The sequence below is a fragment of the Eptatretus burgeri genome, unplaced genomic scaffold, assembly GCF_056783735.1.
Source record: "Eptatretus burgeri isolate ZD-2024b unplaced genomic scaffold, Ebu_testis_v1 Ebu_testis_scaffold_3156, whole genome shotgun sequence".
In the NCBI taxonomy this organism is placed as follows: Eukaryota; Metazoa; Chordata; class Myxini; order Myxiniformes; family Myxinidae; genus Eptatretus; species Eptatretus burgeri.
Window position 1 is genome coordinate 481,895 of NW_028225104.1, and position 17,265 is coordinate 499,159.

Below are 17,265 nucleotides of genomic sequence, written 5' to 3' on the forward strand. Positions count from 1 at the left end.
GGACAGGAAATATCATTGACTGAATGTCAATATCAATGGCGAGTCGTTTCGCCAAAAATCAAAAACAATAACAAAGCAACCTTCTTCTCTTATACCGAGTACAGGGAAGTACCGACCACGTAAGGAACAACAACTCTATTTTATTCCCAAACTATTTGCCAATTCGCCCATCACTTCATCAAAAAGCGATGGACCAAGATCCAGCGATGGACTGAGATCAGGCATTGGGCTGAGATCCAGCGAGAGACACTGGAAGGCGGTGTTCCTCTGCAGCACTTGATCTTGGCGGTCTTCGCTTCGGGGAACCTGAACAAGTGGAACTTCCAGGTCGCAGATATCATTGCCTGGAGTCGCCATCAAAGGCTCGACGGTCTTTTCACCACGCAGACCCCCACACGGTGACGCAGATGACGACCATTGATCCGTGCAAGAATATTCATCATCTGAAGAAAGCAAAGACCAAGTCCCATGAACAGAACCGTGGTCATGTTGAGGGTCGACCCTTTACAAGGTGAAAGTAGTTCAGGTATCCTCGGACAAGATTTGTTTGCAGGTTTCTTGCCAGGCTCCTCGGTTTCAAAGGATCTACCGCTGGAGCTGCAATCGCTTGAGTCCTTCGTCCCGAATGACCCTCTTCCTTCCGTTGAGAGAGCTTGGTTCTCACTGATGTGCACGTCTGAAGCGAGAAAGGGGCTTCGGATAAAAGATGGAGGACAAGAAAGGCGTTTTTGATGTCTGGTCATTGTTCCTGTCGAGATTTTCAAGTGATGAGGATGAAAAGCTGCACATTTCATCCTCTCCAGTCAGGGAAAAGCACTTTTTGCCAATAAATGGTAACATCGGCCTCGAACAGGTGTCCTCCTCCACTTGGCTGAGTTTGTTAAGAGAATGATGGGGAGTGAGGTACCTGGCTGCTTTGGCTGGCCGTGAAGGGAGCAGGTATTTCCTCAAAGTTGCTGAAACCCTTTCAAGAGTCTTGTTTTTCCTCAAAGGTTCTGGAACTGCAGACTTTCTGTCAATGTTTTGTTTCCCATTTTGAACAGGACCAGAGATCAGGTCACGATTTGAACGAGGCCTATTCTTTGGTTCAGCATGTGAGTGCTCACGACAAAGCCCCGAATTAGAGTCGAAGATCTCCTCGGTCATCACCTTCACCCTTCTTCTCTGTCCATTTTTGGCTGGGCCATCCTCGGCTTCATCCTCAAAACTCATGGATGATGTTGGGAGGAGTGGTCGGGTCCTCATCTTTCTGAATCCTTGACAAAGTCCAGTGACATCCACTTCTTGCTTCTCTTCTTCACCCTCCTTACAGTAGTCCTCGGTTGAAACCCTCGTCTCTGAAGCGGTAAAATGAAGACCCGGCACAATTGTTTCTGATTGATGAGGTTCACAGTAAAGGTGAGGTGAGAGATGAGGCAGGACGAGCGCTTGGGGAGCATCGATGACAGGCAAAGAGATAGCATTCTTGAGCACAGGGCAGCAAGTACGACAGCCGTCCGAGGCCGCGAATGCAGTGGGTGAGCAGGGAGACAACGGGCCATTGGTCCACTGCTCAAGGAGGGAAATGTCTGTGAAGAGAGGGACCTCCTCGGTGCTCACTCTTCTCTCCAGGTGTGTCAGGTGTTTGAGGTCTCCGAGCGGTTGGCTGATCAGGTCTGATGTGAGCACATCGTGAAGGTGTCGCTGCTTCTTTCGCTTCTGCAGCCGCGAGGTCTTCAGGTACATCGGGGCTTTCAGAGGCATTTTCCCCATCCTGCTGGGATATCAGCAGCACAAAGTCCTCATCGATCAGCTCCGAGTTTTAGTTCATTCAGGAAGCCATGAAACTATCCGGCGAACACACGGAAAATACAACAAGCTGCTGGACATCCACCTTGCAAGAACAAGGAGTTCCCACACTCTCGCAAAACAATCCAATCAGGAATAATCATGGAAAGAAATCATTCATACAATCACTAAGTATTATGGTACACAAAGTTGGCTTTTGGTCATGAATAAAATCCTTAATTCGCCCTATCCATGAGCCTCATGAGAAGCTATTGCAATTGGTCTGTGTGTCAGTGAGTACTTTAATATATAGATAAATACAAAAATAAATCGAATCCTCCGATGCTCTTCCAGCCGAAGAAGCTGCATAAAGCAACCATGAAAGGCCAGTCAAAGTAAGCCATTTGCTGTTTCAAACCCTTCCCAGAGTTCCTCCACAGCTGGAAAGACATTCACAAAGAGTACACACAAGAGAATCCCAATGCTACACACCCCTCAGCTGCAGGACCGGTTTCATCGCTTGTTGGCGAATCAGCGACAACGAAAACAGGCGAATCATCACAGACCCCAGCAAGGGAACCCAGGAAACGCCTTAAGACCCCAAAGAACGAGGTGGTCGAGGATGGCACCTGATAAAGGATATAATTAAATAAGGCCTTTAATTATCATCAAAAGGGCTGTTTTAATTAACCCAAACACCCGATTTTCACTCATCACTTCCTTGGAGTTCCCTTGGTGTGCATGCGAAGTTCCAGGCTGCTCGGTTTCATGGTTTTGGAGTTATGGAGGAGACACACTGACACACTTACATTTATTAGTATCGATACATTTTTTTTCACTTGTCAACTCGTGAATTATGGGCCATCAGGTGATCGTGAATGGCGGACCATTATCTGATGGTCAATGACCGGCCATTATCTGAAAATGAATTACCGGCTGTTATCGAGAATCGTCCCGTCTTCTTCGTGCATCGAAGGAAAGCCAGCCGTAATGTCCTGATCTTACACGCAATCTCCGAGCTCCATCATCTCTCGACCACGTCCCTCACACCAGACTCACCCCAACAAAACAAACTGCTCTTCCTCTTTTCTTCTGATGTCATGCCCATCAATCATCCACCTCCAGGACGTCGCTTGTTGGCACGAAACTGGGAAGGCAGGGCTGACACCTGCTCAGCACGTTTGATTTGTTTTCATGGTTGTTATAAAAACGTAATTCTTTCATTGCTGACTTGTAAATGCAAAAACGTAGGAAAAGGTCACAGGGGGCAATTGCATACTGGGGGAAATTGGCCTTAATCCCCATCGAATTAACACAGCACCAACCCCCGTGTGTTGACACGTAACACTTAAGCTCGCAGTTTCCCAACTTAATTTACATCGCGATGTCTCCTCCACATCGGTCCTAGCAACTCTACACAATCCTAACTTTCCAATGAAATTCCTCCATCCACCCACCAAACATAACAGTACGTATAACCTTACCAATGGAGGATGTGGATCCCAAAAGGACATGCAAGCTTAACAATGAAGGGTGTGGAGACCTATTGTACATATAAGCTTACTAATGGAGGATCCTACCGGATAAACTTACCAATGTAGGATATGGAACCCTGTAGAACGTAAAAGTTTACCACGGACATCCGAATTCTCACTGTACGCGCATTCAAATTCCCACTGCATGGCCACTCCAATTCCCATTGCATTGCCACTCCAATTCCCACTGCATTGCCACTCCAATTCCCACCGCATTGCCACTCCAATTCCCACTGCATGGCCACTCCAATTCCCACTGCATGGCCACTCCAATTCCCACTGCATTGCCACTCCAATTCCCCCTGCACAGACATTATAATATGCAACACATGGACAATCCAATTCACCCTGCACGGACACTCTAATTCCCACGCACAGATATTCCAATTCCCACCGTATGGACATTCCAATACACACTGCACGGAAATTCAAATTCCCACCGCATGGCCATTCCAATTCACACTCCATGGCTACTTCATTTCCCACCGCATGGCCACTCCAATTTCCCCTGCAAAGACATTCTAATCTGCAATGCATGGACAATCCAATTCAGACCGCACGGACACTCCAATTCCCCCGCACAGATCTTCCAATTCCCACTGCACGGACATTCCAATTCACACCGTATGGACATTCCAATCCGCACTGTATGGAAATTCCAATTCCCACCACACACGGAAATTCCAATTCCCACCGCATGGCCACTCCAATTCCCACCGCATGGTCATTCCAATTTCCACCACATGGAAATTCCAATTCCCACCGCATGGAAATTCCAATACCCACCGTACGGACAATCCAATTCACACCGTATGGATTTTCCAATCTGCACAGCATGGACATTTCAATTCACACCATACGGACATTCCAATTCACACCGCGTGGACAAGCCAAGTCCCCTGCACAGATATTCCAATTCCCACCACACAGATATTCCAATTCCCACCGCTGGGACACTCCAATTCCCCTGCACAGATATTCCAATTCCCATCGCACGGAAATTCCAATTCCCACTGCACGTACAATCCAATTCCCACCACATAGAGATTCCAATTCCCACCACACGGACATTCCAATTCCCACCGCTGGGACACTCCAATTCCCCTGCACAGATATTCCAATTCCCACCACACGGACATTCCAATTCCCACCGCTGGGACACTCCAATTCCCCTGCACAGATATTCCAATTCCCACCACACGGACATTCCAATTCCCACCGCTGGGACACTCCAATTCCCCTGCACAGATATTCCAATTCACACCACACGGACATTCCAATTCCCACCGCTGGGACACTCCAATTCCCCTGCACAGATATTCCAATTCACACCGCACGGACAATCCAAGCCCCGCACAGATATCCCCATTCCCACCGCATGGCCATGCCTCGCAGAACTGTTTCCAGAGATACAATGTCGTCGTTTTTGTTGCTCGGTCACCTCACCCTCATGACCGGTGATCCTTCTGGTCGGGTACGAGTCCACGTGACCTCGTCTCTCTCCGTGTGTAACCGAGGCTCATGGAGTGAGTGTTGAGGACTTTTCTCCCCATCATGATCATTTCGTGGAGCCTCGTTAGACCCTCGTGAAGACTACGACCCGTGTTTGCGCTGACCGCCTGTACATGCCACGACATGCCCGCGCACAATCCAGATAGTCCCAGGATCCTCTCCAGATCATTGGCTCCGACCGCCTGATGTGAAGCTTGTTTATTGGCGAACACGAGCAGCGGAACCTCCTGAGCCATATTGAGCCACACCACACAGACGAGCTCACAACGAGCCTCCTCGAAACGCTCAGGGTCTGCTGCGTCCACCACAAAAACCAGAGCATCCGCTCCCCGTGCATGGCATGGCCACAAGGGCCGCAGGTTCTCCCGCCCGCCAGCATCCCACAAATGGAAGCGGGCACCTTCTCGCCAAGGAGCAAAGGGCACCTGCAGGCGCTCGGTGTTGAAAGCGATGGTCGGCACGGTACGTTCGTACTCGCCCAGCACGAGGTGAGACAGCAGCGAGGTCTTCCCGGAAAAGTCCAAGCCAAATATGGCGATGTTCAGTGCGTGGGGGCATGGACGGAGTGGGACCCAGATCACCATAGAAACAGTTTCCCATCGTTCAGTCGTTTTAACGAAGAGCACTCGCAGAGCACGTTCACAACGAAGCGTGGGGAGCACGTCAGTGTCATGTACACTGCCATCGACGTGGAGATTTCATAACGGTCAACGATACACGTGGGCTTCAACGCTGGAGGCACTACCGGATTTAGGGGTGGCCAGGTGTGGCCATGGCCCTGGGCCCCCCCACATTTAGGGGCATCCCACAATTTCAATGACATTTTGAAAATCCTTGAAAATGTGCTTCTAAAGTTTTATTGTCGGTGAATGAAGATTGTAAACTGTTTGGAAGGATATCTTTTCAAAATTGTCCGTCATTGTGAGGATCCTTTTTTGGATCGATCATCGATGCTTCGGATGGTTGAGCGTGGCCAACTAACTACGGCACTGCCCGCCAGAGCCCAGCAAGCACAGACGGAATACAGAGGTTCAGCCAGAGGAGGGGTGAAAAGGTGAAAGTCGACGTGGTAAAACTGGGCCAGGCCAGCACAGCACACGGCCGGCAGGGGTCGTATTGTACACACTGAAACTGCGGCTGGCAGGGAACGCCGTCAGTACCATGCTTACTGGCGCGCACAGCACAGTAACACGGTGTGACTTTCTATGTTCCAGGTGTGTGAAACATACTTGTTCGTGATTCTGGAACGTGCCACGTGCACTCTGACGATATCTCAGTTACTCGGTACCGACCGGCTGCAGGAACCACAATGAGCGGCTTCGGTGACGACAGGCACAAATCCAGGGCTCCACGGAAATATGACGGTGGTGCTCAATATGCGGAAACGTTCCAAGGAAATAGATGAAAGACACAAGGCCGTCGTCGACAAGACCCGGAAAATCTCAGAGTTTTTCACTCCTGCACAAACAGGCGATTCGTCCATGACAGAGGCTGGAACACCAACAGAGACAGAACAAGCGGATTTGGCAACTCAACCCCGGCGTCAAGATTCGTCCAACATCTCGGAAGGTTCCACCGATGAAGAACATGCATCAGATGAAGATGCGTGAGATATACTGACTGATCGTGGACCTGGCTTTGCCAATTGCATTGGATGTTGGCCTCCTGAGCGACCGTCGTCAGAGATGATCGACTACTGGGCATCACGAGATTTGGAGCCCCTGCAGAATTTGACTGGTCCCTTTGATTCATCCATACAGTTCGTTGAAGGTAGGAAACGCTGCTGCTCCAAGAATCTTTTTTACCATACACTACAAAATGGAGAGTCCGTGAAAAAGTCCTGGCTTTGCTTCTCCACATCAACCGGAAAACTGTACTGCATCGCTTGCAAGCTTTTTGGAGGCGCTACTGCCCTGGGCGGGGAAGGATTCAACGATTGGAAGCATGCCAGTGGTTCTATCGAGGTGCATGAGAGTTCGCATGTACATTGTGCGAATATCAGACAGAGCAACATCCGCAGGTCGTGTGGACAATGAACTCGTCAAACAGGTGAGTGAGATTGCGTCCTATTGGAGGGAGGTGCTGAAACGAAGTGTGAGCATGATCTCACATTCTGTGGATCGGATGAAATTGTTGGGTCACGGACTAACGGTAACTACCTTGGTTTAGTGGAATTACTTGCGGAATAGGATCCATTTTTGGCGCAGCACATTCAGAAATATGCCAACCAAGGTGGTGGCCACACCAACTACTTGTCATCTACGACATGTGAAGAGTTCGTCTCCATCATCGGAAAATCTGTTCTGGATAACATCGTCGCTCGTGTGAAAGAGGCAAAATACTTCTCTGTGTCAGTCGATTCTACTCCTGACGTAAGCCACATCGACCAGCTCACGGTTATTCTACGATACATCGAGACTCGAAGTAGCTCTTGTTCAACTCGAAGTGGAGCAGATTCGAGAGTCATGCTCGAAGCACGTCGAGCTGTATCGGGAAGATCTATCACCTGACCTCACAGACGAAATCATTCGGTTCCAAGCCATGATGAAGGAGTCAGAGCCAGACTCGGGCCGGACTGAACTTGAGATGTACAGTTTTCTCATCGAGCGAAAACTCACCGATACTTTCCCAAACGTGGAAGTGCTGCTTCGGATTTACCTCTCACTGATGGTGATGGACTGCTCCGGGGAGCGCTCGTTTTCGAAACTCAAGCTTATCAAGAACCATCTTCGCTCCGCGATGGGGCAATCTGACCCTGGTCAATCTGACCATCATTTCAACCGAATCCGATGTGCTCAATTCCATGCAGGTTGACAGTATCGTATCTGAGTTCGCTGCCGCGAAGTCGCGCAGGAAGCTTGTCCATTGATGAAGGCAACGTGTGTATGTTCATTGATGTGGATGACACTGCCGTATATTTGCGGTCGCTGGAAGTCGGCTATTAATCACCATTTCGGATTTCTCTTGTCCAGAGGGTTTTTAGAAGTTAGAAGATTTTTAGTCGAAGTTCGTAGTATGATTAATGACAGCGCGTCGTTTATTTTCTTGAACTCGTCCATCTCTATCTCTTACTCTTGTAGCAACAACATTTTTGTGATTTGATTTTAGAATGAGCTCATAGATAAGTCATCAGCTCATAGATAAGTCACCAGCCATATCAATAACAATCCGTCCATCTTGTCATATTGTCAGATTTAATTGTAATTTGTGAACATATATGCCAAATCATTCCTGATCAGGATCTGCCAAATCTATAGATACAAGTTGATGTGTGAATTAAAAAGCAGTTATAATTTAAGTTGTTGATTAATCTCCAACTTTGGGGGCCCCACACATGGTAAATCCGGCCCTGGCTGGAGAAGGCCATTTGGACCGTCGGTCCTGTATATTCAATCGTGATGGATAGTTATGGGGGTTGGGGTGAATGTTCAATCGTGATGGATAGTTATGGGGGTTGGGGTGTATGTTCAATCGTGATGGATAGTTATGGGGGTTGGGGTGTACGTTCAATCGTGATGGGGGTTGGGGTTTATGTTCAATCGTGATGGAGAGTTATGGGGGTGAGGATGAATGTTCAATCGTGATGGAGAGTTATGTGGGTTGGGGTGTATGTTCAATCGTGATGGAGAGTTCTGGGGGTTGGGGTGTATGTTCAATCGTGATGGAAAGTTATGGGGGTGATGGTTGCTGGTGCCTCCACTGGTTGTCCCCAATTCTGAGGACATGATCGATATCTGCGAGCACCTGTCCATAATTCTCTATGGGGTTGCAGCCAGGGCTGTATCTCACTCTCTTCGATCTGGGAGTCGGATAACCTGTGACCACAATATTCCAGCCTCTCATTCCTCTGATCCAAAGGATCCTTGGTGGATTTATGAGAATATTCCAGTCCATCATTCATATGATCCAAAGGATTCTTGGTGGATGAATGACAATATTCTAGCCCATCATTCCAATGATCCAAAGGATCCTTGGTCGATGTGTGACAATATTCCAGGCTCTCATTGCTTTGATCCAAAGGATCCTTGGTGGATGTATGACAATATTTCAGCCTCTCATTGCATTGATCCAAAGGATCCTTGGTGGATCTGTGACAATATTCCAGGCTCTCCTTCCTATGATCCAAAGGATCCTTGGTGGATGTATGACAATATTTCAGCCTCTCATTGCATTGATCCAAAGGATCCTTGGTGGATCTGTGACAATATTCCAGGCTCTCCTTCCTATGATCCAAACGATCCTTGGTGGATGTATGACAATATTCTAGCCTATCATTCCTGTGATCCAAATGATCCTTGGTGGATGTATGTCAATATTCCAGCCTCTCATTCTTATGATCCAAAGGATCCTTGGTGGATGAATGACAATATTCCAGCCTCTTATTCCTTTGATCCAAAGGATCCTTGGTGGATGTATGACAATATTACAGCCTCTCTTTCCGATGATCCAAAGGATCCTCAGTGGGATGTATGATAACATTCCAGCCTCTCATTGCTTTAATCCAAATGATCCTTGGTGGATGTATGACAATATTCCAGCCTATCATTCCTGTGATCCAAAGGATCCTTGGTGGATGTATGACAATATTCCAGCCTATCATTCCGATGATCCAAATGATCCTTGGTGGAAGTGTGACAATATTCCAGCCTATCATTCCTATGATCCAAACGGTCCTTGGTGGATGTATGACAATATTCCAGCCTCTTATTCCTCTGATCCAAAGGATCTTTGGTGGATGTATGACAATATTACAGCCTATCGTTCTGATGATCCAAATGATCCTTGGTAGGTAGATGTGTGACAATATTCCAGCCTCTCATTCCTATGATCCAAATGATCCTTGGTGGAAGTATGACAATATTCCAGCCTCTCATTGCTTTGATCCAAAGGATCCCGGTGGATGTATGACAATATTCCAGCCTCTCCTTCATATGATGCAAAGGATCCTTGGTGGAAGTATGACAATATTCCAGCCTCTCTTTGCTTTGATCCAAAGGATCCTTGTTGGATGTATGACAATATTCCAGCCTCTTATTCCTCTGATCAAAAGGATCTTTGGTGGATGTATGACAATATTACAGCCCCTCGTTCTGATGATCCAAATGATCCTTGGTAGGTAGATGTGTGACAATATTCCAGCCTCTCATTGCTTTGATCCAAATGATCCTTAGTGGAAGGATGACAATATTCCTGCCTCTCATTCATATGATCCAAAGGATCCTTGGTGGATGTATGACAATACTTCAGCCTCTTATTCCTTTGATCCAAAGGATCCTTGGTGGATGTATGACAATATTACAGCCTCTCGTTCCGATGATCCACAGGATCCTTGGTTGGTAGATGTGTGACAATATTCCAGCCTCTCATCGCTTTGATCCAATTTATCCTTGGTGGATCTATGACAATATTCCAGCCTATCATTCCTATGATCCAAATGATCCTTGATGGATGTATGACATTATACCAGCCTCTCATTCCTATGATCCAAAGGATCCTAGGTGGAAGTATGACAATATTCCAGCCTCTCATTCCTTTGATCCAAAGAATCTTTGCTGGATTTATTATAATATTCCAGCCTCTCATTCCTATGATCCAAAGGATCCTTGGTGGAAGTATGACAATATGCCAGCCTATCATTCCTATTATCCAAAGGATCTTTGGTGGATGTGTGACAGTATTCTGGCCACCTCATTCCTCTGATCCAAAGGATCCTTGGTGGATGTATGACAATATTCCAGCCTATCATTCCTATGATCCAAATGATCCTTGGTGGATGAATGACAATATTCCAGCCTCTTATTGCTTTGATCCAAAGGATCCTTGGTGGATGTATGACAATATTACAGCCTCTCATTCCGATGATCCAAAGGATCCTTGGTAGGTAGATGTGTGTCAATATTCCAGCCTCTCATTGCTTTCATCCAAATGATCCTTGGTGGATGGATGACAATATTCCAGCCTCTAATTCTTATGATCCAAATGATCCTTGGTGGATGTATGACAATATTCCAGTCTCGCATTGCTTTGATCCAAAGGATCCTTGGGGGATGTATGACAATATTCCAGCCTATCTTTCCTGTGATTCAAATGATTCTTGGTGGATGTGTGACAATATTCCAGCCTATCATTTCTATGATCCAAAGGATCCTTGGTGGATGTATGACAATATTCCAGCCTATCATTCCTATGATCCAAATTGTCCTTGGTGGATGCAGGTAACACCAGGTATCCCAGCTCGAATTTAATTAATAAACGGTATAAGGTTTCAAAGACGTATTAATTGACTCCATTGTATTTTTAAACGGATCATCTTGTGAGTATTTGACGGAGCCGCCATTTTCTCCGTGCTTTCCCTCCCGATGGAGTACAACACTCCCTACCAAACTACCTTATACTAATTTACGAATGTTTGATTTCACAAGGAACAAACATGGGTGGAAACATCACCTTCGTCCACCTTCAGTCGTGGATGTGTTGAGAATACGAGGTGGTTGGGTGGGAATCTAAAGAAGGTTATCTATTTATTACGGATGCATGTACAAACACAAAATGAATGTTCATTCACACTCATACCAAAGAGATATAAATAAATAAGGAGGTGTACCATTACTCACGATGTAAGCTCCTTTATAACTCGGGTTAACAGGAATAACTGATTAAATAAACACACGTCTGTTGTGCAAGGTTTCTAATGAGAATCCCAACTGATCAAAATGTACGTTTTAAATCCTGTTCTCATTGGGGTAAAAGATTTGAAAGAGAAAGGACTCGTGTTGTTCATCAACCTTGGGTCACGTGGCATTCACTGGAAGAGGTTATTTGGGACAAAAATATATAATTATATCTCGGTTGAGATATCAATGCACACGAGGGAAGGGGGCGTGGCCACAGTCCATTGTGACATCACAATAAGAAGTGATGAAACAATAGAGAACTCTTTCGACAGAGCAGTATCATTAAATCGTCAGTTCGTGGAGAGCCGTGCACCAGCCATGTTTTTTCCCATCGCGATGTTCGTGCTCACCATCCTCGGAAGTGGAGCGTCCCGTCCATCACACCAGGTAAGTGGGGATTGTGAGAAATAACAACGTATATCCTTGCTGAAGGTAAACAACACGATCGGAGTCACTTTCTTTGGAGCTTGGTAAACCCAGACTGGTATTTAATTAATAAACAGGATGAGAACAGGTAACACCAGGAACCCCAGCTCGTGTATAATTAATAAACAGGATTAAAACAGGTAACACCAGGTACCCCAGCTCGAATTTAATTAATAAACAGGATGAGAACAGGTAACACCAGGAACCCCAGCTCGTATTTAATTTATAAACAGGATGAGAACAGGTAACACCAGGTACCCCAGCTCGTATTTAATTAATAAACAGGATTAGAACAGGTCACACCAGGAACCCCAGCTCATATATAATTCATAAACAGGATTAAAACAGGTAACACCAGGTACCCCAGCTCGTGTATAATTAATAAACAGGATTAAAACAGGTAACACCAGGTACCCCAGCTCGTGTATAATTAATAAACAGGATTAAAACAGGGAACACCAGGAACCCCAGCTCGAATTTAATTAATAAACAGGATGAGAACAGGTAACACCAGGAACCCCAGCTCGTATTTAATTTATAAACAGGATGAGAACAGGTAACACCAGGTACCCCAGCTCGTATTTAATTAATAAACAGGATTAGAACAGGTAACACCAGGTACCCCAGCTCGTATTTAATTAATAAACAGGATTAGAACAGGTAACACCAGGTACCCCAGCTCGTATTTAATTAATAAACAGGATTAGAACACGTAACACCAGGTACCCCAGCTCGTATTTAATTAATAAACAGGATTAGAACAGGGAACACCAGGTACCCCAGCTCGTATTTAATTTATAAACAGGATTAGAACACGTAACACCAGGTACCCCAGCTCGTATTTAATTAATAAACGGTATGAGGTTTCAAAGACGTATTTATTGACTCCATGGAATTTTTAAACGGATAATTTTGTGAGTTTTTGACGGAGCCGCCATTTTCCCCGTGCTATCCCTTCCGATGGAGTACAACACTCCCTACCAAACCACGTTGTACTAATATAATTTACGAATGTTTGATTTCACAAGGAACAAACATGGGTGGAAACATCACCTTCGTCCACCTTCAGTCGTGGATGTGTTGAGAATACGAGGTGGTTGGGTGTGAATCTATATAAGGTTATCTATTTATTACGGATGCATGTACAAACACAAAATAAATGTTCATTTACACTCATCCCAAAGAGATATAAATAAATAAGGTGAACCATTGCTCACAATGTAAGCTCCTTTATAACTAGGGTTATCATGAATAACATTGATTAAATAAACACACGTCTGTTGTGCAAGGTTTCTAATGAGAATCCCAACTGATCAAAATGAACGTTTTAAATCCTGTGCTCATTGGGGTTAAAGATTTGAAAGAGAAAGGACTCGTGTTGTTCATCAACCTTGGGTCACGTGGTTTACACTGGAAGGGGTTATTTGGGACAAAAATATATAATTATATCTCGGTTGAGACATCAATACAGACGAGGGAAGGGAGCGTGGCCACAGTCCATTGTTACATCACAATAAGAAGTGATGAAACAATACACGTGGTGTCCTTTGACCAATCAGGAGCAGTGCAGTTACAGTATCGTTTCCTTCAGCTCGATTGGTCTTGTCCTGCACGTGATGTTTTCGGGTTTTTTTTTTTCGTTCTTGTTGAATCTGAGGAGATTATTTTTTCGTTCTTGTTGTAAGTAAATTTCAACTTCTAATGCATGACGCAACACTTGTTTATGGCTAATCTTAAAGAGAATGATGGCATAAGAAGAACTTAGCTTTCTGCGTTCGGCGCGAAATGCCACGGTGGACGGAAATGACGTCTTTCGTTTGTTCGTTCGTACATGAGGGGAGCGTTTCTTCGTTTTTTTTCCGTCAAGCAATAAATTAAATGGTTTTCACATATATAACACATTAGTTTCACAAATTTCCATTGAAATACTCGGGTATTTCCGTCAATTGTCGCCATTTCCGTCGAGGTTACGCACTGCATCTACCGGACGGCCGTCATTGGCTGTCTTGAGGAACGTGGGGGGGGGGGGGACACCGGACCCACCGGAGACGTGGTAGACGACGCCGGGGACATTTCAAACCCGGTGCAATTGTATACAGCGCACGCGCTGTAAAAAGGTCCAGAAGCAGGTGAACTGGAGCGTTTATATAAATTGGATGAAAGAATGTCGTGACAGAGTCGAAAAGGCACGGTTGTTAAACCTTAAGGGTCAGCTAGACCAATTAACGAAGCAAATGCCGGTGAGACTTGAAAATAAAACCAAGAGACAGCAAGCAGTGGCTGTCAGATTTTAGAATGAAGAAGAAGACTCAGATACATGGCCAGAGTGCACAGTTCCGATAGCACAACCACTCGAGGACGAAGAAGCGGGAGAGACAGAGGTAGATGATGCCACAGGGCAAGGAGAGGCTCAACGGGGAGCCAGGCGAGTAATGAAAAAAGAAACAAGAACACAAAGCAGAGAGAAAGTTCCTCTTGCTGACAAGGGTAAAATGCAAACTCGATCAAAAAAAATAATGTCAGAGACCGCAAAGGACGGAGATGATGAGGCACTCATTGGCGCATTTCCATTGCGAGATTACCCGGGTGCAAGGGAGGTGCAAGCGATATATCGTCCGTGGGGCTCTGAATTAAGAGCCATCGTAAATGAGATGCCGAAGATACGAGAGAACCCAAAAAAATTCCAGGCAGAGCTCCGGGTGGTCGTGGCATGCCATCAGCCAACATATATGGACAGGGAAATATTATTAAAATTAGTGGTACCAGAGGGGTTACTCCGACAATTGAAACAGGTAGCTACATGGCCAGATGAAGCTCCTGGAGACAGGGAGGAGCTCAAAGAACATATCGACACCCTCATTGACACTGTTACGGAGGTGGTAACACTTAAGACCGACTGGGCAAAAATACAGATGTGCAGGCAATGCGCTGGCGAGGACCCATTGGAGTTCTTAGAGCGTTTTCGGGGTGTATACCAATGTCACCCTGGACTGAAAGAAGAGGGAGTACCATTTGCTAATGTATACCTTAATGGTTTGACGGCCAAATTGCAAAATGAAATAAAGCGAGTATGTATCGGCTGGGAATTAAAGGAAGTGAAAGACTTGATGGAATATGTAACGCATTGTAATTCATTGTTGAAACAACGTTCTGACGAGGAAAACAAATCAACATTAATGCGATCCCAGGTTCAAGGTCAAGGTGAATGCCCTGGGGGAAGGAATGCGAGATATAATGCACAAAACCGAGGGCAAACCTATTACCGTCAGAGACCATAATACAGAGACCAGCGTAGAGATTTCTGTTTTACATGCGGAAAACAAGGACACTGGGCTAACGAATGCCGAAATCGTAGAAACAGTCGAACTTATAGTACGTATGAACCGGTAGAACAGAGACCAGCGGCACAATACAGAGATGAAAATCGCAGACACTCCACGCCTCCAGTGAATGAAAATCCATATTATAGACAACAGGAAAGATGGGGAAGACAGTTTGAGCAAGCTGGTTCATTTCAACCCACTGCACCTCATCCCGAATTCCGTCCTCCTCCTCCCCCAGTCTCGTTCCCTCCTCCTCCACCCTCATTTCTACCTCCTCCATGGGTAGGACCCACCCGGTCTCGCGGACCTGACCGCTCCTTCAGGTCCCGCGCAAATATTGGCCCACAGGCCCCGTCTGCCCCCTTGTCTTTGAGGGTGGCCTTTTCTTTTGCTTTTGAGTAAATGTGTGTCGGTGCCGTCTGTGAAGTAAAACTGTTTAAGTGTTGCCGTGTGCTCGCGTAGTCGGTAGTATCTCTGCGTCATTGTTTCTTTTGTAGCATTTGATATATGTGCATTCTGTTTGGCTGTATATGTGTGCTCTCCGTGTGCCGCGGAATAAATGTGAATTATGTTGAACTGTTTTTCCCGTTTCGCTTCGTCTTTTCTTAAATTGAATCTCCATCTTGCTTCAAGTAAAGGGTTGGTAGTGGGCTTAATACGGCCGATAATTAATCGGAACCGTGGATGCCGACGATAACACCGCTCGGTTATCCCGATAGTACGGAACGGATCGCTTAAGCGGCATGTGTCCGGAGTCGACCTGCGGCGAGGTGCGATCGCCTGGTCTACCCTCCGCGTGGGTACTTAGGTAGGTCGAGTTTGACGAACAACCCTATCCCACGCGGGTGGCCGATTGGCACGATCGTGGTGAGGCCGAAAGGCCCACCCGTGACTAGCTCCCGGAGTTAGTCCGAGAGGGTCACGACAGAATTGTTCTTCCGATGGGCGACGTGCCGCAATTCGAGTCACGTGGCCGTTCGCACGCCGGCGGGCGCGAATTCGCAACAAGCGCAATGTTTTATACACCGCAAGTAAATTATTACAATCAACAGTTGAACAAAAGGTTTTCTCGTCGTGTTCCTGCGTAGCTCGCCGTGATCGTACAGTGGTAAGTACTCTGCGTCGTGGCCGCAGCAACCTCGGTTCGAGTCCGAGTCATGGCATTGTGGACTCCATGACACGGCAGCAGGTTCGTTTTGTTTTTACAATGACAAGACGAACCTCCACCACCATTTGTAATATTTTTCCGCAACATTAAACGGACTTTCCCTTCGTTTTCTGTGAGTGAATGTCTCTCCGAACAAGGTAAGTAATAAATGATTCTCTGACGTATCCACAGGGTTCCGGAGTGAAATAACACAACATCTCCCAACATCAGACTCACACGCCGTTTATTCCCCGACTTGCCGTTTCCCCACTCTGAGGATGCATTTTGTTTGTAAATTATTTGCTGTTTTGCAATAAAACCTGGGGTGTGTTCCGTGAGCAAGCGGCAGTCTTGCTTCCAAGCGCTCAAGCAAGCTCTCGAACGGAACGGAGCGCTCGGCACCGCTTAACAGCATGGCGGTCTCCATGGTAACAATGCTGTCGTGGTACTCAAACAAATGCTGCCTGGGTCGTCGTTTTCAGCTTTAGTTGCGATCGTCACGTGACATTTTCCCGAAACTAATTTATTGTGTTCCAGTGGCTGCAGAGTTCGAGGAAGTGGGAAAGAAAGATAAATGAATGGGGAGTCAGAGGAAGGAAGGATCCCCCTGCCAAGCTTATCTATTCCATGGATCCTTACACTGTGCATTTCGGGGAGTGGGGGGAGGGAAGCGTGGGGGGGGGGGTGGGGGAAGGGGGGGAGCATGATTGCAGGTCTTGAAGAATGTGGATGATAATTATAAGCAACAATAAGTGTATTGTTCCGGATTTCAGAATCCGGTCTGATGAATACATCCACACATCCAGGTCCTCAGACAGTTATTTCCTGAAATGCATGTTCAGATGAGCCCCATCCCCATGTCTAATGGGATTTTAAATGTG

The 17,265-nt window shown here is 46.3% G+C and overlaps 2 protein-coding genes across 5 annotated transcripts in view; both read right to left on the reverse strand.

Annotated features, from left to right (window-relative positions):
* Positions 1-19: 19 nt before the first annotated feature.
* LOC147006700 (uncharacterized) overlaps positions 20-17,265 on the reverse strand; it is a 36,100-nt gene continuing 18,854 nt past the window's right edge. Inside the window, exon 5 of one of the 4 annotated variants that reach the window (XM_085868153.1) lies at positions 20-1,753. In XM_085868153.1, coding sequence (XP_085724279.1) covers positions 661-1,753 — 1,093 coding nt within the window. In that variant the 3' untranslated portion in view covers positions 20-660. Of the gene's footprint in view, positions 1,827-17,265 lie in introns of all 4 variants that reach the window. The other 3 variants (XM_085868154.1, XM_085868155.1, XM_085868156.1) reach the window with 3 other exon arrangements.
* On the reverse strand, positions 2,727-8,137 carry LOC147006701 (ADP-ribosylation factor-like protein 4A). The gene is made up of 2 exons (XM_085868135.1): positions 7,774-8,137; positions 2,727-5,358 (listed from the first exon to the last, which is right to left on the reverse strand). Exons 1-2 carry the CDS (start codon positions 7,871-7,873, stop codon positions 4,751-4,753), a joined length of 708 nt encoding a protein of 235 aa, XP_085724261.1. The 5' UTR covers positions 7,874-8,137; the 3' UTR covers positions 2,727-4,750.